This window comes from Cyanistes caeruleus, chromosome 11 (assembly GCF_971803275.1).
Source record: "Cyanistes caeruleus chromosome 11, bCyaCae1.hap1.1, whole genome shotgun sequence".
Taxonomy (NCBI): Eukaryota; Metazoa; Chordata; class Aves; order Passeriformes; family Paridae; genus Cyanistes; species Cyanistes caeruleus.
The window spans coordinates 11,810,221-11,837,666 of record NC_141711.1 but is presented as its reverse complement, the minus strand read 5'-3'; the positions used below and the strand labels follow the sequence as shown (position 1 = coordinate 11,837,666).

At 49.0% G+C, this 27,446-nt stretch overlaps 2 protein-coding genes across 3 annotated transcripts; both read left to right on the top strand.

The window, feature by feature from the left end:
* Positions 1-435: 435 nt before the first annotated feature.
* COPG1 (coat protein complex I subunit gamma 1) lies at positions 436-20,803 on the top strand. Of its 2 annotated transcripts, none has more exons than XM_086845749.1 (24): positions 436-689; positions 4,364-4,416; positions 5,187-5,267; positions 5,365-5,436; positions 6,219-6,298; positions 7,171-7,246; positions 7,401-7,493; positions 7,831-7,917; positions 8,068-8,225; positions 8,799-8,932; positions 9,498-9,565; positions 10,306-10,494; positions 10,944-11,039; positions 12,417-12,660; positions 13,038-13,113; positions 13,398-13,501; positions 13,614-13,739; positions 14,105-14,173; positions 14,539-14,681; positions 16,141-16,312; positions 17,267-17,364; positions 18,681-18,819; positions 19,760-19,858; positions 20,436-20,803. In XM_086845749.1, the coding sequence occupies exons 1-24, from the start codon at positions 662-664 to the stop codon at positions 20,564-20,566; spliced, it is 2,616 nt and encodes an 871-aa protein (XP_086701875.1). In that variant the 5' UTR covers positions 436-661; the 3' UTR covers positions 20,567-20,803. The 2 variants fall into 2 exon arrangements, with proteins under 2 accessions (XP_086701875.1, XP_023791132.1); XM_023935364.2 differs by lacking the exon at positions 436-689 and adding an exon at positions 1,635-1,950.
* Positions 20,804-20,861: 58 nt separating this feature from the next.
* Positions 20,862-26,972, top strand: HMCES (5-hydroxymethylcytosine binding, ES cell specific). Its single transcript, XM_023947122.2, has 6 exons — positions 20,862-21,112; positions 23,461-23,604; positions 23,944-24,063; positions 24,635-24,795; positions 25,236-25,428; positions 25,841-26,972. Exons 1-6 carry the CDS (start codon positions 20,930-20,932, stop codon positions 26,045-26,047), a joined length of 1,008 nt encoding a protein of 335 aa, XP_023802890.2. The 5' UTR covers positions 20,862-20,929; the 3' UTR covers positions 26,048-26,972.
* The last annotated feature ends 474 nt before the right edge of the window (positions 26,973-27,446 follow it).

Sequence of the window (27,446 nt, the reverse complement as noted above, 5' to 3'; positions counted from 1 at the left end):
TAATAACTATCACTTCTGCACCACTGGAGAAGATACAGCTGGGCTTACCTTGGCCAGTGCTTGAGCACAGCTGCTCCCAGCCCCAGGCACTACAGGTATTTCTATGCTTGGCTTTGCTCCCTGCTCATCCACCACTGAGATGTCTCCAAAGGGGCTGCATCCATCCAGGCAGCTTTTCCTGGGTGCTTCTTCTCTCTGGCTGACTGAAGCACACAAAATCCTCCACACAGCTTGGACAAGCCTCAAAGCCAGAGTCTTGAGTGAGCATGCACAATAAAATGTGGCGTCAAATACAACCTGTTGTGCTTTATACCTGTTCTGCACCCCTTTACACTCCCATTTTGTGTTCCCTTTTCCCAGAGATGCTGTGAGGGCATGTGCTCAGCCAGGGCCAGCATGGGAGGTCATTAAATTCCAAATGAGGGGTCAGACCTTGTACCAACAGCGGAGCCAACCCCTGGCCCAGGGAGCCCACAGCGGCTCTGGGCCTACAGGGAAATCGTGTTGTGCCACTGGAGCTGCTGCTTTCAGCACAGCTGGGAGATAAGAGCAGTGTAGAGCAGAGTGCAGCCTTCCTGTGCAAAGTACAGGGTGGTGTAAGCGAGGCAGAGGCCGGGGGACACCTGCAGGAGGGCCACTGGAGCTGGTGGGGGACACAGCCATGCTCTTTGAAGAGTACCTGCTGCAGGGTGAGTGAGCTCTTCCACTGTGGAGTGAGCACTGGCTATGGGAAACGGGCAGAAGCAACTGGGGTGACCCCACATTCCATGGGAGGGCAAGAAGTTTCAGGAAGGGATGTGCCAGCAGACAGTGGGTTGGGTGGCAAGGTTGGGTAAAAGGTACTTTGCCATCCCTGCGGCTCAGGTGATGCCTGGGAAGTGCCTGGCCCCTTGAGATACCCCCTTGCAGCCACTGGGTGTGTGCTGTGAGGCTGAGCCCGGAGTCTGTGGTCCAGAATACAGACAGGGTGCCAGCAGCAGTGGGGGACAGGGGTCGCAGGAAGACCTTCCAGTATCTGTGTATCCAAGTGGGACACCCCAGGGCAGGCAGCCTAAGGGACAACTGTCCATCCCCCAGAAGAGGGTTCTCCCCTGCCACCCACAATTGTTCCTGGAACCCTGAGCCTGTCAGGATCTCCTTTCCATGCACTGCCCCAGTGTCTCACCTTTCCTCCCCGAGTCCCAGCATGTGCCCACGCTTCAGCCCCTTCTACCCCTAGTGTCCCCTTATCTTCCCAGTGCCCTTCCTCTGCCCAGCTTAGGGATCCCAGTGCCACACCCATCACCAGTGTTTCCCCCGGTACCAGTGCCTCCTGCCCCATGCCCAGTGCTCTCCGCAGCCCAGAGTGCCGAGCGGCGTCCCGGGGTCCCCTCCGGCCCCAGAGTGCCGGGCGGCGTCCCGGGGTCCCCTGCAGGCCCAGTGTGCCGGGCGGCGTCCCGGGGTCCCCTGCAGGCCCAGAGTGCCGGGCGGCGTCCCGGGGTCCCCTCCGGCCCCAGAGTGCCGGGCGGCGTCCCGGGGTCCCCTCCGGCCCCAGAGTGCCGGGCGGCGTCCCGGGGTCCCCTCCAGGCCCAGCGGCCCCAGCGCTGACCCCGACCCGAGACCCCCGCCAGCCCCGCCTCCGCCAATCAGACCGCGCCACTGCCGATTGGCCCCGCCCCCTCCTGTCAGTCACGGCTCCGCGTCACGGCTCCGCGCCACGCCCCGGACACGTCTGGGGGGCGGTTCCGCGCCTGCGCAGTGCGGCGGCCGCAGTAACAGTGACAGGCTGGCAGGAAAGGGCGGGGGCAGGAAGGGGCGGTGCCGGTGCCGGGACCGGGATTGGGACCGGGGTCTAGATCTAGATCTAGATCTAGGCTGGAACTGCCACTGCCACGGGACGGGAGGGCTGCAGCGACGGGCCGCTCGGTAGCACCATGCTGAAGAAGTTCGACAAGAAGGACGAGGAGTCGGGTGAGGGGGGGCCGGGGGCGCTGTGAAGGAAGAGACCCCTCTGTGGGTACGGAGGGGATTGGTGAGGGGGGACTCCTTCGTGGCTACGAGGAGGGCTGTGAGGGAAGAGAGCCCTGCTGTGGAAATGAAGGGATCTGTGAAGGGGACACCCCCAAGGGAGCTGTGAGGGGAAGCTCGGTGCCAGCTTGGCGGCGGGGGCTTGCTGGTGTGCATAGAACGCAGTGGGAAGCACTATGGAAGCACCACAGGAACACCAAGGCAGTCTGCTGCCTCCTTCTCACAGCTGCAGCCAGAGGCTAAACTGGTTGTATCGGCACAGCACACCGAGGTTACCTGCCACATCACCAGGTGCAGAACCTGAGACTAAACCGAGCATATTAGCCCTGTTCACAGTTGCCCAGCTCATGAACCAGGTGCTATAGCCAGGTGGAATCCAATTCATTGTTTCTGACCCCACAATCACTGCTGCTTTCAATGGATCAGAAAATCTGAGAGCACCAAGGAAACATGAAGTGACTGCCTGACTTTTCAAAACTTTAGGCTGGTTAGTAAAGAAGAGGTTGATATCTTACGGGATGTGTAATTCAGGTGGAAGTGATGCACCATATGACAGTGTTTCCTTTCATGGTTTAGCTTTGTGGTATCTTACCATCTTCCTATGAAGCTTTCCACACAGCTTGCTCTGCATAACAAATCAGTGTGTCCTGAAGCAAATTGATTCAGCTTAGATCTTGGTGATTGCTCTGTGTGACAGTGCTTGCTTTTTAGCTTAATGTGCATTAAATGCCTTGCCCTTGTTTCCCTTTACCAGGACCTCCAATGATGTCTTGGTAAACAGAGAATTTGGTGAAGCAGCTGTTAGAGGGGAATTGCTCTTGGCTTTAATTTTGGGGGCTGTTCTTCATTTGTACCTGCCACACCCATCAAGCTATTGACATTACCTATGGCTAGGGCTGGCAGGAGATACAAGTATCCAGTTAATTGGCTTCTATGTCTTTGCTTTCCATGAATGATTTAGCTAGCCCTGGATGACCTGCTCCCACTCCCTTTGACATGTTATTTTGACCACAAAATTATGTTTCTCTAAAAATTAGAATAAATTGTTGTTAGCAATGCAACGTTAGGAACTTTATGAACACTTTGCCCTCCCTGCATCTTTCTCCCTCTCTATGGAAGAAAACTGATGCGGGGTGCTGTGATGATTGAGCCCCCACATACAATGTATTTCAAGATCCTTTGCACTATGAAGGGTAAAGAGGTGGATGCTGTGTTGTTCATGGCTGACTTAAGGATTGTAGACATGCTAGACCATGGAAATACTGGGCTGCTGATCAGGTTTTTTGGAACACATTCACATACTTATGCTAGAACTGGTTCATACTCATACTAGAGACTTTGCCCTTGTTTTGTTCTACCTCTTCAACCTCACATAAATGTTTGTGTTTTGTTCAGCCACCTGCTGCCTTTGCATACTTCTCTTGCGCCAGAGGAGGGCATTTTATGAACCAGGAAGGAGCCAGAGTGGAGGTGTCTTTGCTTTTGTATATAAGGCTTCCTCTAGGAAGCCTAGGATGCTTCAAGCTTGGGTCAGGTCAGATTTTGGCCCAGGAGGTGTTCTCTCTAGTGTATCAGGCTTTGGAACAAACAGTGGAACAGCCCTGAAAAAGGCTGCATTTTGTCCCAGGGCCAGGCTGAACATAGATTCTAATTGAAACCTGCATATCAGTAACTAGCAGCTTGTGAAAAGCTGTAGCTCACAAATGCTTGGGAGGCAATCTAATAGAGACCATGCAGAATGATAGTGTTTTTCCCTCTGATTATTTCATCCTTAATTGCTGGGGGTTTTAATTATTAGTATAATTTACTTTGTTAAGCGGAACAATGAAAGTTACTTTGTGTCCAGCCTATCTAGTCTGCTGTCTTGTTCTCTTAATTAGTGATAGAGCCAAAAATACTTTGCTGGTGGATTGTTGATTGGTTTATATGGGAGGGATAAAACACTCCTGACTCACCAGTCTGGCAAGCAATTTCTCTTTCTGTCTAAGCTTTTGTTTTTAGGCCTGTCCTACTGATGCTCTAACTGCCAGCAAGCTCCCAGCCCAGGAGTGGAAATAGGTCTTTGGGGATACAGTGGAGCATAGTTATTTTACAGCTAATCACTCCACCTCAGCTCACAGTCAGTTGCTTCTGGAGGGGAGGGCAAATTGAAGAATGTCCTGTCTGCTCTGCCTTCCCCGACTGCCATAAAGACATCCAGTTAATATTACTTCAAAGGGGGTGCTCTGATTGCTTGGTGTTCATGAAAAAAATCACCCCAAAATACTCAGACTGTTTTTAAAGTATGGTCATGGTTAAAAAGTTGCTTTCCCATGGCACTATCCTTGGGGAGACTTTTACTCTCTTTGTTTTGCAGGTGGGAGTTCCAACCCATTCCAGCACCTGGAGAAGAGTGCAGTCTTGCAAGAGGTAAATCTTCAGACCATCTCCTCTGTGTACTCCACTGGATAGTGTCTCTCCCTCTCTTGAGTAGGTCACTGGGAAACTTCAGCAAGGAAATGAGGGTTTGTTACAGTCCTGCTTCATCTGAAAGAAATGGGAAACAGTTCTTATTTTATTATTGGACAGGTGAAGGGAGAAGGTTTAAATGGTCTCTGTAACAAATTAAAGACTGTGAACTATAAATAGTAATAAAAGAAATAAAATTATCTAGGAAAGCTCACCTCTAACCAATGAGATTGGTTAATTGGCCTTGGACACCCCAAATCTCTTGTGGATGACAAAATTAATGAGGGGTGTGAGTGGTTGCTAAATAGTTTTATGAATTTTCTCTGAAGAAATGCTATTCTTTTCAAGGGCAGGTGAACATCTCAATCCCCAGCCCCTGTTGTTTCAGCATTCTCTGTTTGCTAGTGAGGTTGGAAGTGGTGTTGGCTCCTGTAGCCTCAGTGAGCTTAAGTTTGTTGTCGGAAGAGTGGTGTTTTAGATAGCATACAATGCAGACCTGTGTGGGTGAAAGTGTGATGAGAATTTAAACCTTTATTGCTCTTAGATTTGTAATCCCAGACTGCAAAGCCAGCTGTTTAAATGGGTCAGTGTTTAACAGGAATTAAAGGGAAATCTGATCCAGAGTCATTAAGTATCTTGCCATACCTCACTCACAGTGTGTTGTTGGGACAGGCAGGACAATGTCTGCAAGGAGGTGTCAGGGTCAGTCCTTGTCTGTGCTTTGTTTCCAGGCTCGAGTGTTTAATGAGACTCCCATAAACCCACGAAAATGTGCTCATATCCTCACCAAGATCCTGTATCTCATAAACCAGGTACGAGAGAGAAAATATACGTCTATATGGACTTGTGTATCAGGCCTAAAGCTGGTTGTGATAACTGGGGCTTCCTTTCTTCTTTCCAAACGACTAGGGGGAGCACCTTGGTGTCATGGAAGCTACCGAATCCTTCTTTGCTATGACCAAGCTGTTTCAGTCCAATGATGTAAGTCTGCCTTTTGTTTTCTATATTTACCTGGTGGGACAAGTTGTCCCTTGAGATACACATTTTTATACAATCAGCTTTTCTGCCCTTTCTGAAGCTGCCTCATCTGAGTGGGAAGAGTAGGGTAAAAGTTTAGAAATGGCGATCAGCTTCCTAGCCCTTCCCAGATCTTGTAGCAGCTTAACTGAAGTATGCACTACTCTTGAGGCAGAGAATTCTCTCTCTGAATTGCCATTTAACTCATGAGACTGTGGTAGGCAGGTGGATTTTACTGTGCTTTGTGCCCAGCATTAAAATATTCTGCTGAGAGTCAACAATTGTGTGTTTGGAGGAGGCTGGGAGTTAGTGCCTACCCACAGCAGTTTTCATTAGTTGTCCTCCAAACTGCAAGGTATTAAAATCATGAGACCAGTGTAGAAATCCCCAGATTCAGGAGTATAAATTGATTGCTTTCTTGCTTTTGAAGCAACAGAAGACTTTCAACCAGCAAATAGTTTCAAGGCTTTCTTCTTGTTCATGTGAATAACAAGTGGAAGATGAAACTGTAGATCCAGCTAAATCTAGTATCCCTACACTCTCACCCTAAGACCTAGGGATTTAGAAGAGGAAGAGGTGTTTTGTTAATCAGTATGGTTTTTGTACATCTTTCACACTCAGTGAATGAGGCATTCTGAAGGTATCTTGTGATCTTCACCATAAAATTATGTAAGCAGGGAGAACTGAGATCCCTTCCTATCTGGGATCATCTCAGCTGATGTTGTTCTTGCTTATTTCCTTGCCAGCCAACTCTTCGCAGGATGTGTTACCTCACTATCAAAGAGATGTCTTCTATTGCAGAAGATGTGATCATTGTTACTAGCAGGTCAGCCACTTCACTTTTCTTGCTGTAATATTGACATGCCCTTCAGTAATGTGTGTCTAGCTTCTTGAAGATAGCTGTAGTCCCTAAGCAGGGTGATAATAGGGAATGTCCTTGGTGAGGAAAAAGTTTTCCTTTATAAAGGACCATTAAGATACAGACATTGAACTCACTGTGATGTATGCACAATGTGCTGTGTCCCCATATCTCATGCCCATGGATGTTTGGAGTGTCTCTTGGTTACATGATATGGTAGCACTGCTGTTTTTTCAAAGGCTTTTTCATTAACTCCTGTCTAAATGCCTTGAAGAGTTTTGAAGAATTCTGGCATAAATCTCAAAGCCTTCAACAGGTAGACAAGGATTTACTTCTCCTGTAGCAGCACAGAATATGACTTCACCAGAGAACAAAACTCCCACTTTGAGTCATTCCTGAATTGCTGATCATCCCAGTGAAATGCCCTGTTGGGGAGTCAGGAGCCTGACAGTACAAGGCCTGTAAAGGGCTGAGAAGGCAGTCTCAAGTGCTGCGATGTGATGAACTCCTGGCCCTTCACAGATGGTCTCACACTGACCAGGACCCTGGAAAAAGGGCAGGAATGAGTGTTCAGTAGGGACAAATGCCTCAGACGTATATGTATGTGCTCCAGCCTTACTAAGTGAACAGGAGCCCATGCAACTTATAGATGGGCTTGGAACCTGAATACTGATCTTTTCCTCCTGCCTTCCCACCCCAGTGGGATTTGCCTGAGACCTGCAGCTGCCTGCTTGGCATTCAGCCATGATGCTGGCTGCCTGCTGCTCTGTGTGCACTGTGTGTGCACTTGAGAGCTGCTGGCACAGGAGTGCCATATTGAGAGCTTCCTGTTTTCCCAGCTTAACCAAAGACATGACTGGGAAGGATGACAATTACCGAGGCCCTGCTGTGAGAGCACTCTGTCAGATCACTGATGTAAGTGCTGCTTTTCCTGTGGGGCAGCTCTGTGCCCTTCACTTCTTCCTACTTTATCCCATCCCACTTTCCACTCTGCTTTTCTTGCCTTTGCATCCCCTTTCACACTCCAAACAGCTTTCCCATATCAGCTGTTGTTTCTCTCTCCCTGCAGAGTACCATGTTGCAGGCCATCGAGCGCTATATGAAGCAGGCAATTGTTGACAAAGTGCCAAGCGTGTCCAGCTCTGCTCTCGTGTCTTCCTTGGTATGTACTTTGTGCAGTACAGGCCTGAGGGACAGTCAGATGGGGAAGCAGTCATCTGTGGTGGGACTGGACATCTTGGGAGTTTCAGGATTTTGTTGCTATTTCTGTCTGTGAACTGAGGGACTGGCACTGACTTTGCCAGAGATCATCAACCTCTTGAGGCTGCAGCATATCTATATGGCCAGATCTCTGCATGCTGATCCCTTGTTCTTCTATAAGCTTCTATAAGCTGCTGCACACTCATGGGGAAGGTTCATTGCTTCTGAATATTAGCTGAAATTTTCAAAGCTTTCTCTATCCTTATCTCATGGGTTGTTGTGGCTTCATCTCCTTGCAGCACTTGCTGAAGACCAGTTATGATGTGGTAAAGCGCTGGGTGAATGAGGCTCAGGAGGCAGCTTCCAGTGATAATATCATGGTGCAGGTAGGACACCCACCTCCACCAGGGGAATAGCCAGCAACAGCTGGGCATGGAGCAAATTGCTGGAGCTCAGCCAGGCACCTGTAGGTGACAGAGGGGACAAAAGGGGAAAGAACCCACCATGGGTTTGTTATGTTCTCTTTCCCTGCACAGTATCATGCTCTGGGCCTGCTGTACCATGTGCGGAAGAACGACCGCCTGGCAGTCAACAAGATGCTCAGCAAGTTCACACGCCATGGCCTCAAGTCCCCATTTGCCTACTGCATGATGATCCGAATAGCCAGCAAGCTGCTGGAGGAGGAGGCTGGCAGGTGAGCGGGCTCCTTTACCCTGCTTCCATCTCCTCTTGCAGGCTCACTTGCCATCTCATTAATTCTGTCTTTGAAGAGCAGCATGCAGCTTCTACCCTCTTATTGTTGGATAAAAGCAGAGAAAATATAAAATATAAGATGTCTTCATGGTTGTTTTGAGATGACTTCTGGGAGTCTTGCTTGCACATCAAATTCTGTCTTGTTTCTCTGGACTGTTTTGTATAGCTGTTCTTTCTCTGTCTTCTGTAATTGTTTATCCAGCATGTTTGCAGTGTGGCTTCCTGGTGGATAAGAGTTATGGTATGTACAGTCATTTCTTCCTGTGTGAGAGTTGAGGTAGATTCCCTTTAGCATGTAAGGCAGAGGGTGTCTTCTCAAAAGGCAGCCTGACTTTCAAGCATGCTGGAAGTACAGTATAATGACCACTGCAAAATCTGGGGGTCAGAGTGGGTTTATGGCTGCTTTTACCCTTCCATGGGCTATGGCACCTGCCCATTTCTGCTGCCGAATTCTGAATTTCTGTTAGTACCTTTGCTTTAATTAAATCTTGTGGGGCTTTTTTTTGTCCTTTAGCCGTGATAGCCCTCTGTTTGATTTCATTGAGAGCTGCCTAAGAAACAAGCATGAGATGGTGGTGTATGAAGCTGCATCTGCCATCGTTAACCTGCCCAACTGCACTGCCAAGGAGTTGGCTCCAGCTGTCTCAGGTAAGTGTGGTGCTCATAGCCATGGTGAGGGAATTATGAGCCTCCAGGTGTGACACCTGCTGATTGCCCCAAAAAACAAGGGCCTTGTGTAGTTTCAGGCTTGTTATGCTGCTCTGTCCTTTGTTGCTTTATGCTGCTGCTGAGAGCCTGTGGTGTGTGTGAATAGCTTTCTTTTTGTAAAGGTATTTCCTGGTGTGTTCAAATGTGGGTTACTTCATGGGTCAGTTCTGGGAAAGGAGCAGGATTTGCATGAAAAAAACAGCAGTTCAAAATAACTTAATAGGAAAGATGACAAGGTGATGAATTTGGCTTTCACAAGGAGCAGAGGATAGAAGCACTGTGGAAGAAGAGGGAGATAGGTAAGATTTAGTTATCAGGAGGGATGTGACAAAGGCAAAGCAGACAAGAAAGGAGGATCTGTTAAAGGTGGAATTGCTTCTTAAGCATTTTTCTAGTTACCTTACGTTTGCAACTGTCTCTTCACTGAAGCTCTTGCTTTAGGTATGAAATGCTTCTCAATAATAGTGCCTAAACCTCTGCCTTTGTTGGTTTTCCCACCTTGCAGTTCTGCAGCTTTTCTGCAGCTCCCCGAAAGCAGCACTAAGATACGCAGCCGTCCGTACCCTCAACAAGGTAGGAACCAGTCTCTTGGGAGCTCCAATAGTGTCTCATGTGCAGGGAGGTGCAGACTTCAGAAGAAGAAGGTGGTCAGATTATGAGATGATTTTGTGTGAATAACCTCTGTCTTGTGCTACAGCCTTACATTTCATTGCTTTCTGTCTGGAATAAAACCTCAAAGAACACTCCACAGAAAGAAGAAAAAACCTGATAATTTTCACTGGTCTTTTCGAATGTTACTGGTCTTGGTGTTACTGCTTCCCCTTCTGAGCTTCCCATGGGTGAAGAAGCTCCTTATAAAATAGGGATCAAACTTAGATGATGCTTCTTGCCTGCTTTTGTGGCAGTCTTTGCTCCAGCTTTTCCCTTTTCCTTACAAAATCTATAAAAGAGAGAACGGCAGCGTCTGGTAACTGCTGTGCTTCCACCCACGGAGCTGTTTTGCACAGCTAGAATTCTGGCTGGCTTTTTGTCGGGAGTTCATAGCTTTCTTTTCTTACTATATAGAGGAAAATCAGAGAGTTAAAAATAATAAAAGATTGTTTATTACTACTGCTTCTCTTCCACCAAGGGGTGCAATTCTGCAGGAAACAAGAGCTTGTTACCTTAATTCCAGATCAGCTGTCTGTCTGAGATGTCTCCCATGTGCAGTCTATACCACTTATTTCTATGGGAAGGAATGAGTTTTTCTGGCTTTTGCCAGCTGGTCCTTTTGTGTCTGTTGAGGGATTTTCATTCTTCCTTCGCTGCTGCAGGTGGCCATGAAGCACCCATCTGCTGTGACTGCCTGTAACCTGGACCTGGAGAACCTTGTGACAGACTCCAATCGCAGCATAGCCACCCTGGCCATCACCACGCTGCTGAAAACTGGCAGTGAGAGCAGCATTGACCGGCTCATGAAGCAGATCTCCTCTTTCATGTCAGAAATCTCAGATGAGTTCAAGGTAAGGAAGTGGGACGAGGAGGGACACCCACATTCCTGAAGAAACCTCATGGTCTTTCTCAATGTTTCTGTGTGTGCTCTAAATCTATATGGAGCTGCTTCTAGAAGTAGCAGAATATTTGCAGGGAGGAGAAAGTATTTGAGGCTGTCTGCCTAAGCCATGCCTCAGTCCTACATCTTCGAAGTCACATGCTTTCTTCTGGGGAGATGCTTTCTGAGAGTCAAATCTCCTTTCCAGTGGGTGTGGGCTTTCTGTAGGGGCTGGCCAGTGCATAAAGATCTATCTCCTCCAATTCTTAGAATTGTATCTCCTGGAACTGCATTTTTTGAATAAATGAAGACAAAAACATGATTTCCAGGCTAGGGAGGCCAGCACAAAATTGATACAATACAGCTATTTTTTCCTGCATGGTGAAACAATTGTTTTTTACTCGCCCCCTTTTCCTGCAGGTGGTAGTGGTGCAGGCTATCAATGCTCTGTGTCAGAAGTACCCTCGCAAACACGCTGTGCTCATGAACTTCCTCTTCACTATGCTTCGGGAGGAGGTAAGTTTGCAGGCAGCTATGTCTGCCTTGCTTGTGTGCATGAGCAGTACTCCCTATGAGTGTCAAGCTTTTACTGATAAGGCTGTGCTCTCTCTGAAAGCCTTGCAGTCTAACTGCAGAAATGCCCAGTAGTGCACAATAGTTATAAGCATACTGCCAGGCATATTTTTAGTGTGGTTTTCATTCTGTGATTTATTTTTTTTTCCTGGGGGTTTATTAACTCTCAAAGCAAATGCAAGCAACAGCAGATCTGTTGGCAGTCCATATGTGTTTCACATTTGAACCAGCTTTCTTTTATACTTTGACAGCAAATACCAAGAAGTTGTCTTGTACACAAAGATTTGATAACAACCTATTTATTGATGACACTGGACCACTTTTGTTCTGATGTCTGTGCTCTTGCAGTGAAGGGATCACGAGTACCTATAACCATTCTCTGCATTCAATCAGACAAAAAATTGCAGAAAGACAGCTTTACAGAGGTCTGCTGAGGCTGTTTCTAAATGAGCAAACATGCCTGCAGCACAGCTGGCACCACTGCTTGCTCTGACATCACGTCCTGGCAATTACAGCCTCTCAGCTGGGAACAAACCAGAGCATCTCATTTTGCTCCTGTGAAAAATGGACCATTCTCCTTTCCCAGATTTTCTGTGGGTAGACGGTATCATTTTGAATGTGGTTTTGTACTTCAAACCATTCTGTTTTAAAGCTTTTTTAATTCAAAGTAGCTCCAGAAAGGTACAAATGTCCAGCACTGTGCATGTAATTGGCAGAGGGTAGTGTGCAGTTTAATCCCCTGGTGTGTACTGAGGACATTAGTAAATAATGCCTGAAGATAACCAAGCATTACTGGCATGTTAGGTTGTGGCTGTACCTGGGGAGGTATTGATTGCCTATCATCCCACACTAATGGAGCTATTTGCTGCCTCCCGCTGTGGCAGATATGATTCTTCATACATTTCTCTTGTGATTCATCCTCAGATGTCTAGTGCTAAAGGGGAGAGGGTTGGGCTTTTTCTCCTCCCATATGGCTGTTTTTAAGCACTAATTCTAGCAGCAGAGGATTTTGATGGAGATAAAAACCCTTCAGCCAGATGAATCCTTTTATTCTTGGGTTAGGACTTTTTTTTTTTTTTTTTTTCTTCTGTGCAGTCATTCTGAAGGGAGCTGGAAAGAGAGTTTGAATATTAGCTGGCCCTCTGGGTGTAATGAGGGTCAAAAGTGAGGGCAGAATTACTGCCCTCCTCCTTACAAACACACATTAAAAAGTGCTAAGTGTGAGTGACCTTTCAAAGGAATGTTTCTCCTGTCTGGCTAGCTCAGAGTCTCTAAAATACTTTGAGGTTTCCAGCTGAGCAGTTCCGTTTTGCTCCTCAGGGCGGCTTTGAATACAAGAGAGCCATCGTAGACTGCATCATCAGCATTATTGAGGAGAACTCAGAGAGCAAAGAGACAGGCCTGTCTCACCTCTGTGAATTCATTGAGGACTGCGAGTTCACTGTGCTGGCCACTCGTATCCTCCACCTTTTGGGGCAGGAAGGGCCCAAAACCAACAACCCCTCCAAATATATTCGCTTCATCTACAACAGGGTTGTCCTGGAGCATGAAGAAGTCCGGGCAGGTAAATGACAGACCTGGAAAACTCTTTATTCTTGGCCAGATCTTCACACAACCATAGTGTATGAATGCCTCTGCTTTTGAGAGTTGTGATTTCCTCTAGGCCTGAGCAAATAATTTCATACAGCAAAGATCCTGCACTAGTATTGGTGGAAGAGGCAGCCTGTGGCTGAGAAGTGGGAAGGAATATGTACTGGTTCTGAAACTAGACAAAGGCTTGCAGACACTTCATATCTGCTCCTTTCTAGTCACAGTCTTACTAGTGTACACAGTTTACTAGTGTAGCATCTCTGATACGGCATTTGATCAAGGCCAAGAAATGGAGGAAACTTCAGCTGCCTCCTTTGCTTTCTAATTCTGTTTTCATGACTTTTGCTACAGGTGCTGTAAGTGCCCTGGCCAAGTTTGGAGCTCAGAATGAGGAGATGTTACCCAGTATCTTGGTGTTACTGAGAAGGTCAGTTGTGCCTCAGAGTTTATCAACAACTTGGGTGTAGAACCCTGTTTGCTTGAGAGCTTGTCTAGTCTGTGGGTCTGAGAAGGTGCAGGGGGTACCTGTGATCCTGTGATAGGATCACCACTGCATTCAGCACCACAAAGTGGACAGAAGCCACGTGTGACAGATTACTGCTTTTCTAATACAATTACTAAGAGATTGCTGGATCACCCCTATGGCATGTTTTTTTCTGGCCCTGATGTGTTTTAGCCATGTAGATTCTGAAGAAAGTTTTCCACTCTCAGGTGTGTGATGGATGATGACAATGAAGTGAGAGACAGAGCCACTTTCTACCTGAATGTTCTGGAGCAGAAGCAGAAGGCCCTCAATGCTGGCTACATCCTTAATGGTACTGCAGGAAGTCCTTAAAACAAATCTGTGTCTCTTTCCTGGTATAAAAGGAGTTAAACTAAAGACCTGGCATTGTTGTGGTTTGAGTGATCTGTCCCTTCTGTCCACAGGGCTGACAGTGTCTATCCCTGGCCTGGAGAGGGCTCTGCATCAGTACACCCTGGAGCCCTCTGAGAAGCCCTTTGACTTGAAATCTGTTCCTTTGGCAACAGCTCCTATCATCGAGCAAAGAGCAGGTGAGGAGTCAGGTCCTCTGAATGCTAATGATTCCCTGCATTGTGCTTGCTGGGAATTGCTGAGCTCTATCCTATTTGAATTTTGTGAGATTGCATCTCCTGGAAAGACTAAGGCCTGCAAATCTGTTTGCTCCCACATTAATGTAGTAGTTGGCAATCCTCACTGGAGCTGCTGCAGTTCTAAAGCTGCTTAGGAAGACAAATATGGGTGTCTAGTCTATTTCAAATGATAAATGAGCTCCCTTGCTTTCCTTAGTCAAATCCCTCTCCAGACACTGATATGTTTTCTCATTCAGTCATTGCTTACTCTTCACCTTCAAATATTTTTGGTTTGTTTGTTTGATTGTTTTCTTTTTCATTTGCAGAAAATCCCCCTGTTGCTGTAGTGAAACAGCCAGAGAAAGTGGCAGCAACACGGCAAGAAATATTCCAAGGTATATTGATGCAAGGCCTCTCCTGTGTTCATGTGTCAGAACTCTGTAGCCACCTCTTGCTGAGCCTGCCTTAGCCCCTCTGGCTTCTTCTCATCTTCTTGCAGGGAGTGACATGGGCTCCCAACTTAAGGTCAACTGTTTACTTCTGGAGGGTGGGGGTACCTGCAGTCCTCTTTTTTTCTGTCTTGCAGTAGATGTAGAGCAAAGGATGACTCTTTTTCATTTTAAAAGTCTCTAGGGATTTTTTGTGAATATTTGATGGATTCCTTACTGTTGTAGCTTCTGGCAGCTGAAACAAGGGGTTTGAAACTGCTAACACCTCCTTGTGTCTTGAGGAAGGCAGTAATTTGTGTCCTCTATTTCAGAGCAACTGGGGGCCATCCCAGAGTTTCGGGGGCTGGGCCCACTCTTCAAGTCTTCCCCAGAGCCTGTGGCCCTGACAGAGCTGGAGACAGAATATGTGGTTCGTTGCACCAAGCATACCTTTGTCAACCACATGGTGTTCCAGGTGGGTAGTTATGGCGTATGGTGCTGTAAACTCTTAGAAGATAAGCTCCTGACTGGCTAAAAGCTTCATTGTGAAGACATTTCTCAGGGATATAGAATGACCTGAGTTGGAAGTGACTTTAACAATAATCTACTTTCAACCCCCCTGCCATGGACAGGGACACCTTTCACTAGACCAGGTTTCTCAGAACTCCATCCAACCTGGCCTTGAACACTTCCAGAGATGCAGCACCCACAGTGTGTCTGTATTCTATGCATGACACTGCAATGAGTAGTCCTTACTTTCTTATCCATGATAGCAGAACCCCAAAGAAAATTAATAAAGGTGGGAGGTGTCTGAGCAATGCTTACAGGTACAGTCAAAGCCAGCAAGCACTAGATGGGGCTGTTCTCACTGAGGAGTTGGCAAGAGGATCTGTGTTCTTTCTTCAGAGTCCCCAAGTGCATAGTTTGGGCATGAAAGAGTGAAGCTTACTACATCTGAGAAGCTGAAAAGGATACCCAAGAAAGGGATCCAGTTGAGGGAGAGCTCTTCATCTGCTGTTTTGTTTCAGCCTGTAGCACAGGTGCTTTCTTCTGTCCATCCTGGCTTTGGCTGTACTACCCTGTACATGTGAGATGTTAGGATTGATGTGCCAGTCCCGTTGCCTGGGCTTCAGGGAGTCCAAGGCACAGCAAGTCCTTTGCTAACTTGTGAGCAGCAGTGTTTTGTCCTTAGCCAGCTCCTTCCTCAAAGCTCAGAACTGCTTACACGGCCCTCACAGGGGTTGACCTTTGTTTCTGTTGTCCATCCACCAGATGTAATTGTATGAGCTTAAGAAATTTGGCATTGCAGCTGGAATGAAGTCTAATCAACAAGTTTAGACTTGCTGAAAATATCAAGCTTGCTGAAACTTGTTCAAGCTGTACCTTGTTTGAGCCATGTAAAGGATCTTCTTTCCATCTGCTGTGAAGGCACTGTGTCCCTGTAGCTTCAAGTAGGATGATGTAGGCAACACAGTACCTGCATTTCTGTAGAGCAAAGAATTAACCCAGGAATGACTGGAAATTGGAGGAAAAAGTTCCATGCTAACTGGTGGAACTGAAACAGGCAAAATCTGAGATGTCCCTGCCCTCACTGAATTTATGATCCTGCCTGAATTGCAAAGGGCAGGCCTTGGATTGGTATGTACTGGTTATTTTTAAGTCTTGTTTCCTTTAAAAAAAAAAAAAAAAAAGTTTGCTGGAGCACTGGACTCCCCAGCAGGGTTTTAGTTTCCCCCCTAAAGCATTTAAATGACCACTCTTTAGTCAAGTTGCTCTGTAATGAGCCAGCTGATAGTGAGGTGCACCATGGAAACACAGAGAGAGCTGGAGGTTCACAGGCTGAAACCAGGTTCCCACTGTGCCTAAGCTAAGTCTGCTCTTCAGTGAGTAGTGAGCAGCTTCAAGCTGTGTCTGCTTTCCCCTTTCCTGTTTAGTTTGACTGCACAAACACCCTGAATGATCAGATCCTGGAGAATGTCACAGTGCAGATGGAGCCAACAGAGGGGTATGAGGTCATTGGCTATGTACCTGCCAAAACCCTGGTGTACAACCAGCCAGGTACCTGCTACACACTGGTGGCACTGTCTGAAGAGGATCCCACAGCAGGTAAACAGTCTGCACTCTTTTTTCCTCTATTGCTTATCCCCACACATTCTACCTTACATCCCAGCCTGATATTTATAGCCTGTGTGTGGGTGCAGCCCTGAGCGATGCTAAGCATGACTTGTCTTTGCAGTTTTGGGGGCTGTCAAGCCTTCCTTCTCTTCTGCTGGTTCCCTTGTGCTGTAGTACTGCCAAGTTGGGCTGTGAGAGCTGGCAGATGAGTTGTCTTTTGTGCACCCTGGCATATCCTTCAGCCTTTCTTTGTGTTAGACATGGGGAGGCTGATGCTTGTAAAGTGCTAAGACTGCCCAGATGCTCTGAGTAGCAAAGGGGTATTTCAGACACACTGCTAGAATTTATGGGATTTCTGTTTGAATCGAACATCCCACTGCCTGTTTGCTGCTATCCAGAACATGAATCAGGCTTTACCTGTTCTTTGGTCTCCCTGGGTTATGCTCTGGAACTGCTCTCCTGTCGTGTTGCTGCTGTTCACTCAGCAGTACCCATCTTCTAGGGATGAGTCATCACTTCCTCTCCCAGCTGAGTGGTATTAATGAGCTGCAGCATTGCAGTGCAAGGGGCTTTCATTTCAGAGGCGCATGAACCGATCCCTGTATGCGGATCTTGCCTCTTCACAAGGTGCTGGTGGGACATGTTCAGTTAGTATTCACAACACAATTTGAGGTTCATTAGTAATAGCGCTTGATCTGAGGATTATGGTCTTGTACAACTATCATGAGCCTGTCTTTATCACTGTTTGCTTAATATTATAAATAAATAGCTTGTCCTTGAGAGACAGAAACTGTTGGAGAGCTCTCTCTAGGTCAGTGGGTAAGCCTGTGCTGCTGACAGTGACAGGGAGAGCCTGACTGCCCCAAACCTCCAGGCCCCATTCTACCTCAGGGGAGTGTGGATATGGTGGAAATGTGAGCTTTGCTTTTGCTTTGTTGTTTTCAGTGGCCTGCACATTCAGCTGCATGATGAAGTTCACTGTCAAGGACTGTGATCCCAACACGGGTGAGACGGACGACGAGGGCTATGAGGATGAGTATGTGGTAAGAAGCTGGGCATGTACCTGATCATGGAAACTGCTGTCATTTTGTGCGGTTCTGTGATCTCAGCTCAGATCCCTGCAAGCAATGATTTGACCACCAACACTGAAGTGGGCAGCATCATGTAGAGGAAGCTCTTGCTGTCTCTGATGCAGATGGGAATTTGCAGAGCTTGCTTTGCCTCATTTGGAGTATTCTCCTGTTGCACTGTAGATGGACACCTGACTGTGCAAGATATGTGTGTTTTGAGAGCATCCTCCAGGTTTGTCTGACTGTGCCCTATGGGCTCCAGCAATGGCACACTCGGGGTTGTGGAGACAAAGGGTTGTTGGGCATCTTTGGTTCTCCACAAGTTGCTCCTGTGGTGGCACAGTTAATTGTCTAGAGGTTTGCCTGGCATAGGAAAGTTGCAATTCTTGTTCTCATTCTGGGAAAGATGGAGCTCTTCCCTTGCCAGCACTGACACTGCTGAAAGCAGTGGTACTGCAGAAGCACCTCTCTTCTTTGGAGAGAAAGGGATGTTGTTCACAGCCTCAGCTTGGCCTGTTAGCTCCAGAGACTGTTTTCTATGCATTGCCTGTCACTGCTGTGAATCTGATCAGAAGCACTGCTGTGCAGTGAGTCACTGTCTTCCCAGAAGAAGTGGGGAGAGTTTTTCACAATAGAACATACAAGGTTAATGCTTCTTTCAGCTTCCTACCAGTCAGCAAGGCAATGGAGTGATACCTAAACAAACTCTTCCATGTGTTTCATCTAGAATCAGGAGGAGATTTTTTTTTCTGCAGCGGTTGTTGGAAATAATGCAGGCTGGTGTCCTGCAGGGCACTGCCTGCCCTTCATTACACACTCAGGAGGGACAAGCCTTGTTCTGCCTTGCACAGGTGCAGTCACAGCAGCTGCTCAGCTACCCTGGTGCCAGTGTTAGGTGATCACACACATCTGACAGTGTCTCGCTTTACCGGCTTACAAAATGATGAGCCAGAGAGGCAAAACACAAGCTTACATGCATTTCAGGGAAGAAAATGCTCAAGAACCTATTTTTAAGCTTTTGCTTTTCCCTCTGTTTTGGCCATTTGTCCAGTGCTTAGATCTCTGTCAGACCAAGGGCTGTGCTCATCTCAGGAACCTGGTTTGTAAGCCCTGCAAATGGCATCACTGTGCCTTTCTCAGACCTACCAGTTGCTCAGTAGCAAACCAGAAGTGGAAGAGGAGTCAGTCTCCTGCAATCACCTGATCTCAGGGAATCCAGTCTGAAATTCACTCTGAGGATAACAGGGTTAAGAACAATGACGTTTCACTTGAACCTCTTCTACCACTAGCTTGAAGACCTGGAGGTCACAGTGGCTGATCACATCCAGCGAGTTCTGAAGCCAAACTTTGGAGCAGCCTGGGATGAAGTGGGTGATGAGTTTGAAAAGGAAGAAACCTTTACTTTATCTGCTATTAAAACCCTTGAAGGTACGGAGGGGGTGTGTGAGCACAGCAGAGCTCTTATTTTCCCTCTAGCAGGCAGAGTCCAGAGGCCCAATCTGGCTCACTTTAGGTCTGTCACAGAAAGGATAATGGGGCAAAACCCTTCACAGACTTTACAGCACAGCTGTTGAATAGGGAGCTGCAGTTACTGTGATAATAAGTTAGTTCAGATTTCAAGAAAACTAATGAGTGTTTTGTGATCAGTGGAGACCGGGCTGGTGGAGGCAAGAGAATATCTTGCTTTGCTCTTTTACTTAACCCTTCAAGCAAACAGACTATAGTTTAGTTATGAACTCCCACCATTCTTCTTGAGACCAGTAAGAAAAAATGAAAACAGCAGAAAACATGAGGTTGGTGAGCAGGCTGGTGGGGTAAACTCTTTTCTCTTTCATCATGTATTAAAGAGTCCTCCTCACAAGCCTGTGAAAACTCAGTTCTTTTGATGCCTTACAGGGTGTCCTTGTCTTGTAGCCATTTCTGTGCTCCCTTGAACAGCTCCTTGGGGTTTGAAATACTCTCCCTGAGGCCTTTTCATATTTCCCCTGAAGACCTGTGTCTCCTGTAAGACATTTCCTGCCTTTGCAAGTGTCCAGAGAAGCAAGCAGGCTGACAGGGCTGTGCAGTAAGTGCAGCCAGCTGCATTCTCCTTCTGCCCTTGTCTGACTCATTCCCCCTCTTCTTTCTGTTGCACATTTGCTACATCAGATAACAGAACTCTCCCATGATGGTGGGAGTTCTTGTGTGTTGTCTTTACAGTCCTTGAGGCCTCCAAAACCATGATTCTGAAGAGTGGTGTGTCTCCCTCAGGACAAGGAGCATGAACTCTAATATGTAGGGAGAGGTTGAGTCACTTTTAGGTGCTCTTTATGTGTCCCTGTTAAGATATCTGTCACACAGAGCCCATTTTATTTATTTTTTCTAACAGAGGCAGTGAGCAATATTGTGAAGTTCCTGGGGATGCAGCCCTGTGAGCGGTCAGATAAAGTGCCAGATAACAAGAACTCTCACACACTGTACCTGGCAGGTGAGCTGTGGGGTGAGGTTCTGCTTGAGGAGCAGCTCTGGGAGGTTGCTCAGAGCTGCCTGTTGAAAATCGGGGCAGGAATTTCTGATGGAGCCCACTGTGCTCTGGGTTAGATTTTGAGGTTTGCTCCTGCCATGATTTCTGTCTCTGCAGTGCAGAGCAACTGGTCTTGGGATCAGGGAGGGTGTTGTGGTGGGAGGGGATGTTGGGATCAGCCCCAGACTCAGCTGGGTGGAATTCACTGTCTTCATGATCTGTGGCACCCTGCTTTGGAGCAAGCCTGGTGTGGGAAAGACAGCAGCCTCACCCAGCAGAACAGATGGGTACTGGAGCTCTGGATCTCTTCTCACCTGGAATTTATTTTACACTTTGGTTTCATGGGTTTTACAGTAGTAGGAGTCCCAGATATGTCATAATGAATGAGAACTGAGCTGCTTAGAGTCTCTCCTTGTTCAGTACTAGCATTTGCCAGACGGCCTGTGGGAAACCTGCCTATGCCAAGCAATAGTGTTCATCTTCAGGCTTGCAGAGGAGAGCAGCCTGCAACATGCTCACCCCTTCCTCCCCTTCTCTCCAGGTGTGTTCCGGGGTGGCCATGACCTCCTGGTGCGCTCCCGTCTTGTCCTCACTGACACGGTGACCATGCAGGTGACGGCCCGCAGCGCAGAGGAGCTCCCCGTGGATGTCATCATGGCTTCCGTCGGATAAACCCCCCTTTCCAGGACTGCCCTAACTCCGAGCTCACACTGGCAGCAGAATAAGGATCACGGCCACTACAGCAGCTTTTGTGTTCTCTGCAGTACAGCTGTACTTGGGGCTTTGTCTATAAAATTACCATGTTTTTAATCTCTGGCTACGCCGCGCTCTGTCCCCGCACCGGAGCACCGTAGCCGCCGCTCCGTGTCTCCTCCCGCCGTGGTTGCAATAAAAGCAGTGTTGTGGCTCTTCCTGGCTGTGTCGGGGGCGGGAGCGGCGTTTCGGCGGCGCGGCCCGGCCCTGCCCCCGGCCGCAGCCCCTCCCCGCGGGCGGGCGGGGCGGAGCGCGGCGCCGCTGCCCCTCAGAGCCGGCGGGATGTGCGGCCGCACCGCCTGCTCGCTGGCCGCCGACAACCTCCGCCGGGCCTGCGCCTACCGCGACCGCCGGGGCCAGCAGCGGCAGCCCGAGTGGCTGCGGCAGGAGCGGTACCAGCCCTCCTACAACAAGGGCCCGCAGTCCAGCGGCCCCGTGCTGCTCTCTCGCCGCCACCTCCAGCAGGTACCTCCGCCCTCGCTTCGCGGACCGGCCGCATCCCGGCCCCGGCGGGGCGGGTGCTGGGCAGCATGGTGGGGCTCGATGGGAGCGGAGGGAAGGAGGCTGTGCTTCCCCGGGGGGTGAGGGACTCGCTCCGAACCGTGGTTTGTTTCGCTTCGCTCTACGTGGCAGGTATTGAATTTTCTGATTGCTAAAATGTCGCTTCTTGTTAATATTTACATGTTCAGAAAGAGGAGGGGAATCGCTACCCTGCTTCCACCACAGTGTTTATGTTTTCTGAAAAAACGTGTATAAGTGCTTAACCTTGGTAGAGATTTTTTTGGTAAATGCCTGTAATTGCTTTGCTGGTTTAAACTTGTTTTCCTCAGGCACTTTTTAATTTCATAACTCTGCGGCGTGTGTCCAGGTCACATTAGTAATAGGAGGGAGCAGAGAGACAAAGCCAAAAATCTCAACTGCGAAGCGGGGCAGTAGCTGCACACCTGTGGGGGCTGTTGTCCCCACACCACCTGTACACACCTGTGGGGGCTGTTGTCCCCACAACTCCTGTACACACCTGTGGGGGCTGTTGTCCCACAACACCTGTACACACCTGTGGGGCTGTTGTCCTCACACCACCTGTACACACCTGTGGGGGCTGTTGTCCCACAACACCTGTACACACCTGTGGGGGCTGTTGTCCCCACAACACCTGTACACACCTGTGGGGCTGTTGTCCCCACACCACCTGTACACACCTGTGGGGCTGTCCCCACAACACCTGTACACACCTGTGGGGGCTGTTGTCCCCACAACTCCTGTACACACCTGTGGGGGCTGTTCCCACAACTCCTGTACACACCTGTGGGGGCTGTTGTCCCCACAACACCTGTACACACCTGTGGGGGCTGTTGTCCCCACAACACCTGTACACACCTGTGAGGGCTGTTGTCCCCACAACACCTGTACACACCTGTGGGGGCTGTTGTCCCCACAACACCTGTACACACCTGTGGGGGCTGTTCCCACAACTCCTGTACACACCTGTGGGAGCTGTTGTCCCCACAACACCTGTACACACCTGTGGGGGCTGTTCCCACAACACCTGTACACACCTGTGGGGGCTGTTCCCACAACACCTGTACACACCTGTGGGGGCTGTTGTCCCACACAATGTAAGCCTCACGCAACCCCTCCCCAGACATCCTGGGCAGCCTCTGTGGTTGGTGCTGCTCGTTTGGTTTCACAGCGAAGGGGTGTCCGGCCAGCTGCTGCTCTTTGGCGTTCAGCGGGGTGAAATGGGGTGCGCTCAATCGGAACACCCCGATCTGGAGCCGCTCTGCTCTCCCTCCCCAGCTGCTGGGGCAGCTGCACTTTGCAGCCGTTACTGGCATAGGTGATCAGCCCCTCAGTGGGACCACTCAGGAGTGCTGTGGCCAATGCCATCAGGCATCCCTCATGCCCTCCTTTCCTGCCTTAGGGGTCCCACATCCCCCTGAGACTAGGCAATGGAGCTGATGAGCAGAGGAATACGGGGCAGGGGGTGTGATACAGGTCACAGGCAGACACCTGCTTACTTGTCCATCACTGTTCAAGTTGCTGGGATGCTGGTGCGGTGCAGAGTGTCCCTTTTTGTTACTCCTGCCCTGAGGGAGGCTCTGAAAGACTTCACAAAACTGCAAACATACCCACACTACCTCTAGTAGGTGTTTTTGTTTGTCTGTCTACTGCAGTCCTTTGGGAGCAAACAGCCCAGCAGGCGCTGCCAGGCCGGCAGCTGTGGGCAGAAAGTGAGAGCAAGCTGGGGGAGAATCGAAAGCCACAAACTGTTTCCATTGTCCAAAGGCAGGTAATATGCAAAGCACAAGTAGTGAAAGTGCACCAGGTCAGCAGAAATCACATTATTAAAATGAAAGTGAGGCTTTTGCCCCTTTGGGATGTTCAGTGTCACCAGGGGACGTTTTGAGGACTTTGATACCAGGCTGACATGGCTGTTTACTCGAGAGCTCATGAATTCATGTCTCCAGCCATTTCCACTAAAAAAACCCTGTGTTAATTCAACAACAGAGTTGGTTGAGCCTCATGGAGACAGTTCTTTGTTCCTGCAAAATATTAATGTGCTTTCTGCTGAAGATTAATTCTTACAGGAAGGCTGTTAAGAATATGCAAAGGGTTATTTATAGCGGCTATTTCTGCATGGCTTGTGAGGGAGGAGCAGTGAACCCCAGCTCTTGGAAGAAATGCTGGCCAGATCCCCTCTTTTAGGGGGCAAAGTTGTAGGACTTCCCAAAACACCTCTCTCTAGCTGTGGGGATGCTTGTGGTCTCTGTGACGTTGCTCTGACCTGAGGTGTTTCTCTGTTCATTGGCAAGGATGCAGACTCCTCCGAGCGGGTCCTCATGGACATGCGCTGGGGCCTGGTGCCCTCCTGGTTCAAGCAGGACAACCCCTCCAAGCTGCAGTTCAACACCTCCAACTGCCGCAGCGATACCATGCTGAGCAAGTCCTCCTACAAGGTGAGCTGCTGCCACCTTTGTGTCCTGCTTGGAGAAATCTTGTAGTCAGCAAAACCAGGGCTGAAACATCTGCTGGGCAAGCATTGGTCACCACTTGCCATTGCACAGGGGAGCAAGTCCCTGTACTGCAAAGCTGGGGGTTTTACTGAAATGGAAGAACTGAAAAGGCAGTTACTGGAACAGCTCAACATAGCACTAGTGGTGGCATTTGTGCATCCCAGGGGCAATTTAGGAAAGTCCTTGGAGGGAGCCAGAGGGCTGAGTAATGCAGGAGCCCTTCTGCCATTGCAGACTACCTGAGGCTGCTGTTCACCGCTCACTTGTGCTGTCTCTCCCCAGGGTGCTCTCCTCAAGGGCAAGCGCTGTGTGGTCCTGGCAGATGGCTTCTACGAGTGGCAGCAGCAGAGTGGGGGGAAGCAACCGTATTTCATTTACTTCCCCCAGACCAAAGACACCACGGTATGGAGTTCCTTGCTGTGTCTGAACGCTTGCACTCAGCTCTGGGCCCCTGCTCCGAGCAGCTGCCTGGGGAAAAGCCCACTTCTCTCTTACTCTGCCCATCTCTGGGACTCTGTTTCCAGCAGGGCTGTGTTCTGTGCTGGGCTTGGCACACTGCCATGCCTCTGCGGCTGGCAGTCCCCATCGCAGCGCTCTCCAGGCTGTAAAAGGTGAGGCAGCGTCCCTGCCGTCACGGTCACTGCTCCCCACGTGCCGGATATTTGTATGGGTGGGCAATGTGGCTCACAGGGGACTGGGCTGGGAGTTTCACTACCTCTTTCATTTGGCTGAACCAGTGGCTAGGATGTTCAGAAGGAGAAGAGAGCACTGGCTTGCCTGTGGGAAGATGAGGGTCCTGATATCTCTCCTGGAGTTACCTCAAATCAGTAGAAAGACTCCTGGAGAGCCTCAGCTCAGTTCTGTTCACGACTCAGATCTGAGTCACTGACCTGCCTCAGCTCTGACAAATTTGTGCTGCTTTGGCTGTCCATGAGCCAGCACTGACCAGGACAACGGGGCCTCTCTCCTACAGGACAAGGAGACACAGGGAGATGAAGAATGGAAAGGGTGGAGATTGCTCACTATGGCTGGGATTTTCGATTGCTGGGAGCCACCGGGGGGAGGAGAAATGCTGTACACTTACACCATCATCACTGTGGATGCTTCCAAGGATGTGAGCTTCATCCATCACAGGCAAGTGAGAGCAGGCAAGGAGGTTGCAGGGTGGAGGGGGATGAAGTAGAACTGCACCTTTTGACACCAGTCTGGCAGCACTCAGGCACGGAGTGCAGCTTGTTCCTCCTGCACTCAGAGAGAAGTGCTACAACATTACTGACCCATTTCAGGTCACCAGCTCATGCCCTTTCCATAAATCACCATCTTTGTGCTCTGTGGGTAGCAGTTGGAATTGGATCACTTTTTGGATTTGGTCTCCCTTCCTGACCAGGGCCTGTCAGCCTCTTCCAGCAAACCAGCTACCTGTGTGAATGTGCACTCTGCCCTACAGAAGAGCATCCTGTTGCTTGTTTTCCCTCTTTTCCCCAAGAGGCCGGCTCCTTGCTGGCTTACAAGTCTGGCTTTTGCCACCACACTGACATACTGCTGCTGAGCTTTGGCTCTGTCTTATCCCTTAGGATGCCAGCTATCCTGGATGGGGATGAAGCCATCAGGAAATGGCTGGACTTTGCTGAAGTGCCAACCCAAGAAGCTGTTAAACTCATCCAGCCCACAGAGAACATTGTTTTCCACCCAGTGTCCACCTTTGTCAACAACATCCGCAACAACGCACCTGAGTGTGTTGCACCCATTGAGCTGGGAGTGAAGAAGGTGGGTACTGGTGGGGGCTTAGCAGGGGGGAGCTCAGCCATGGTGATGTCTCTGAGCCAGGTCAGAGCTGCCAGGCTGCAGGAGGAGTGGCAGTAGGCAATGTCTGCAGAGCATGCCTGTGCTTGATGCTGGAGTACTGAGCCCTGGACAGATTCCCTTCCCTCTGCTTCCAGAAATAAAACTGTCAGCCCATGCCAGGATTTTGCTGCCAAATGAGGCAAATTCCATGTGAAATGGGTCTTGGAACAAGCCTGTTCGCAGCAGTCTGGGGAACCTCCCACAGATGTGCCTGATTGCAGGCAGGGCCATTGCTCCAGCCTCCACATCCCACTCTGGACCAGCTCTTGCAGCTGGCTGGCTGCCCTGCTCGCTGTGCTTCTGACTTCTCTCACACTGTCTTTTGTCTGTCCAGGAGATCAAAGCTACCCCAAGCAACAAAGTGATGCTGGGCTGGTTAAAAAGCTCCCAGGAGGGCTCTCCCCAGAAGAAAGAAAATGATTTGCCCAAGTGGACAAGTCAGTTCATCCACAGCCCTTCACCCAAGAAAACCAGCGCAGATGTCCTGCAGCAGTGGCTGGGGAAGCAGGGACAGCCAGCTGCGAAGAAGCACAAGGCTTAGGCACCAGATGAGATGGCTGGCCATCCCTTTTACCTCTGATTTTCCTAAGTAGAGTGAGAAATGGTATTTTTGTAAGGCTTTGCAGACTGATGTTGAAGTCATCCAAGCCTCTCAGGTGTTGATCTGCTGCTCTAGGTTGTTGTCTCATTTCTTTGTGTTTTGTTAAAGGTTGATGTCTGTAAAGATTTTGGCTTTGTCTTGTGCTGATGGGAGTGAATATAACTTGTTGGCCTCCCTCCTTGCCAGTCATGCCAAGCAAAAATAAAGCCCTGAGAAGCATCTCAGCCTGCTAGGGAGGAATAACTTCTGTCTCCTGACAATGTTGATAGTTCATGACTCTGGTTTTCTCTTCCCTTTTTTTGGTGTTAAACTGATACTTTTGCACTTAATTCCACACTGATTCTGTACAAATTCCTTTCCAATATTCTTGCCCTGAAAAGATGGCTGCAGTGCAGTACTGAGGAACAAGCAGTAAATATTATGAGGAAACCCCAGGCTGGGAAGATCTGCCAGATCCACCCTGCTCTTTATCAGCATTGCGATGTGCATTCATGGCTCCTAAACAGGGAGATGTTCAAGTGGTGCCTGGAGGAGCTGGACTTTGCTTAGGTTTTCCTGCTGGCAGCAGGGTGGAACAGTGTGTCTGTCACGTTGTTTGTACCATCATTTTGTTAATGGGATTTGAAGACTTAGAGAGGATTTCCTTGATCTGGGGAGGGATGCACTCTGTCTTATTTGAAAAGGCCAGTCATTAAAGCCCAGATAACCTAAGTGCCATTACAGAACAGCACAGGGCTGTTGTTTATGAGGTCAGGGATTTTGTAAACAGAGCCAGATGTTACAGACCAAAAGCCTTACATGATGAAATCCTTGCTAGAAATCAGTACTTCTTTGTGTTGGAAACAATAAAATGGTCTTCACTGGCTGTCTGGGCCGTGCCCTTGTCCATGTGCGTGTCTGTGTCCCTCTTGCCCGCTGCAGCCCCAGTGCTCCTGTTTTGCAGGCAGAGCTTGTACCTCCTCTCCATCTGCCGAGGAGCAAACCACCTACCCAGTGCAGAGCTCTCAGGGTTGGAGCTCTGCAAGGCCATGTTGGTGGAACATTTCCATTTGTCAGTGGTAAATATTCCCTGGGGCTTGATTCTGGGGCTCCTCTAGAGTCATCTGTCCTCCCTGGAGAGCTGCAAGGGTGGCTGCAGCTGAGGCTTGTCCCTGGGGAGGTGTGGAGAGGGCCCACAGCGGGCTGGGGGTCAGAGAGAAGAGCTGACAGAAAGAAGAAGCCAGCAGGATTCCTGTGTGTCCATGAGAAGAAGAGAAATAAGATAAGGGTAGAAGAAAACAGAACATGTGTGCTGCAAAAAAAAACCCATAGAAAAGCAGGACTTAACTGTATTTTGGAT

Bases quoted from the DNA above. Each gene is read 5' to 3' on its own strand.
- COPG1 (XM_023935364.2), top strand. From the start codon at position 1,914: ATGCTGAAGAAGTTCGACAAGAAGGACGAGGAGTCGG. The intron at 8,226-8,798 runs GTGAGCGGGCTC...TTTGTCCTTTAG, and splicing joins CTGGAGGAGGAGGCTGGCAG to CCGTGATAGCCCTCTGTTTG. The intron at 11,040-12,416 runs GTAAGTTTGCAG...TTTGCTCCTCAG, and splicing joins TCACTATGCTTCGGGAGGAG to GGCGGCTTTGAATACAAGAG.
- HMCES (XM_023947122.2), top strand. From the start codon at position 20,930: ATGTGCGGCCGCACCGCCTGCTCGCTGGCCGCCGACAACCTCCGCCGG. The intron at 24,064-24,634 runs GTATGGAGTTCC...TCTCTCCTACAG, and splicing joins CCCAGACCAAAGACACCACG to GACAAGGAGACACAGGGAGA. The intron at 24,796-25,235 runs GCAAGTGAGAGC...CTTATCCCTTAG, and splicing joins GTGAGCTTCATCCATCACAG to GATGCCAGCTATCCTGGATG.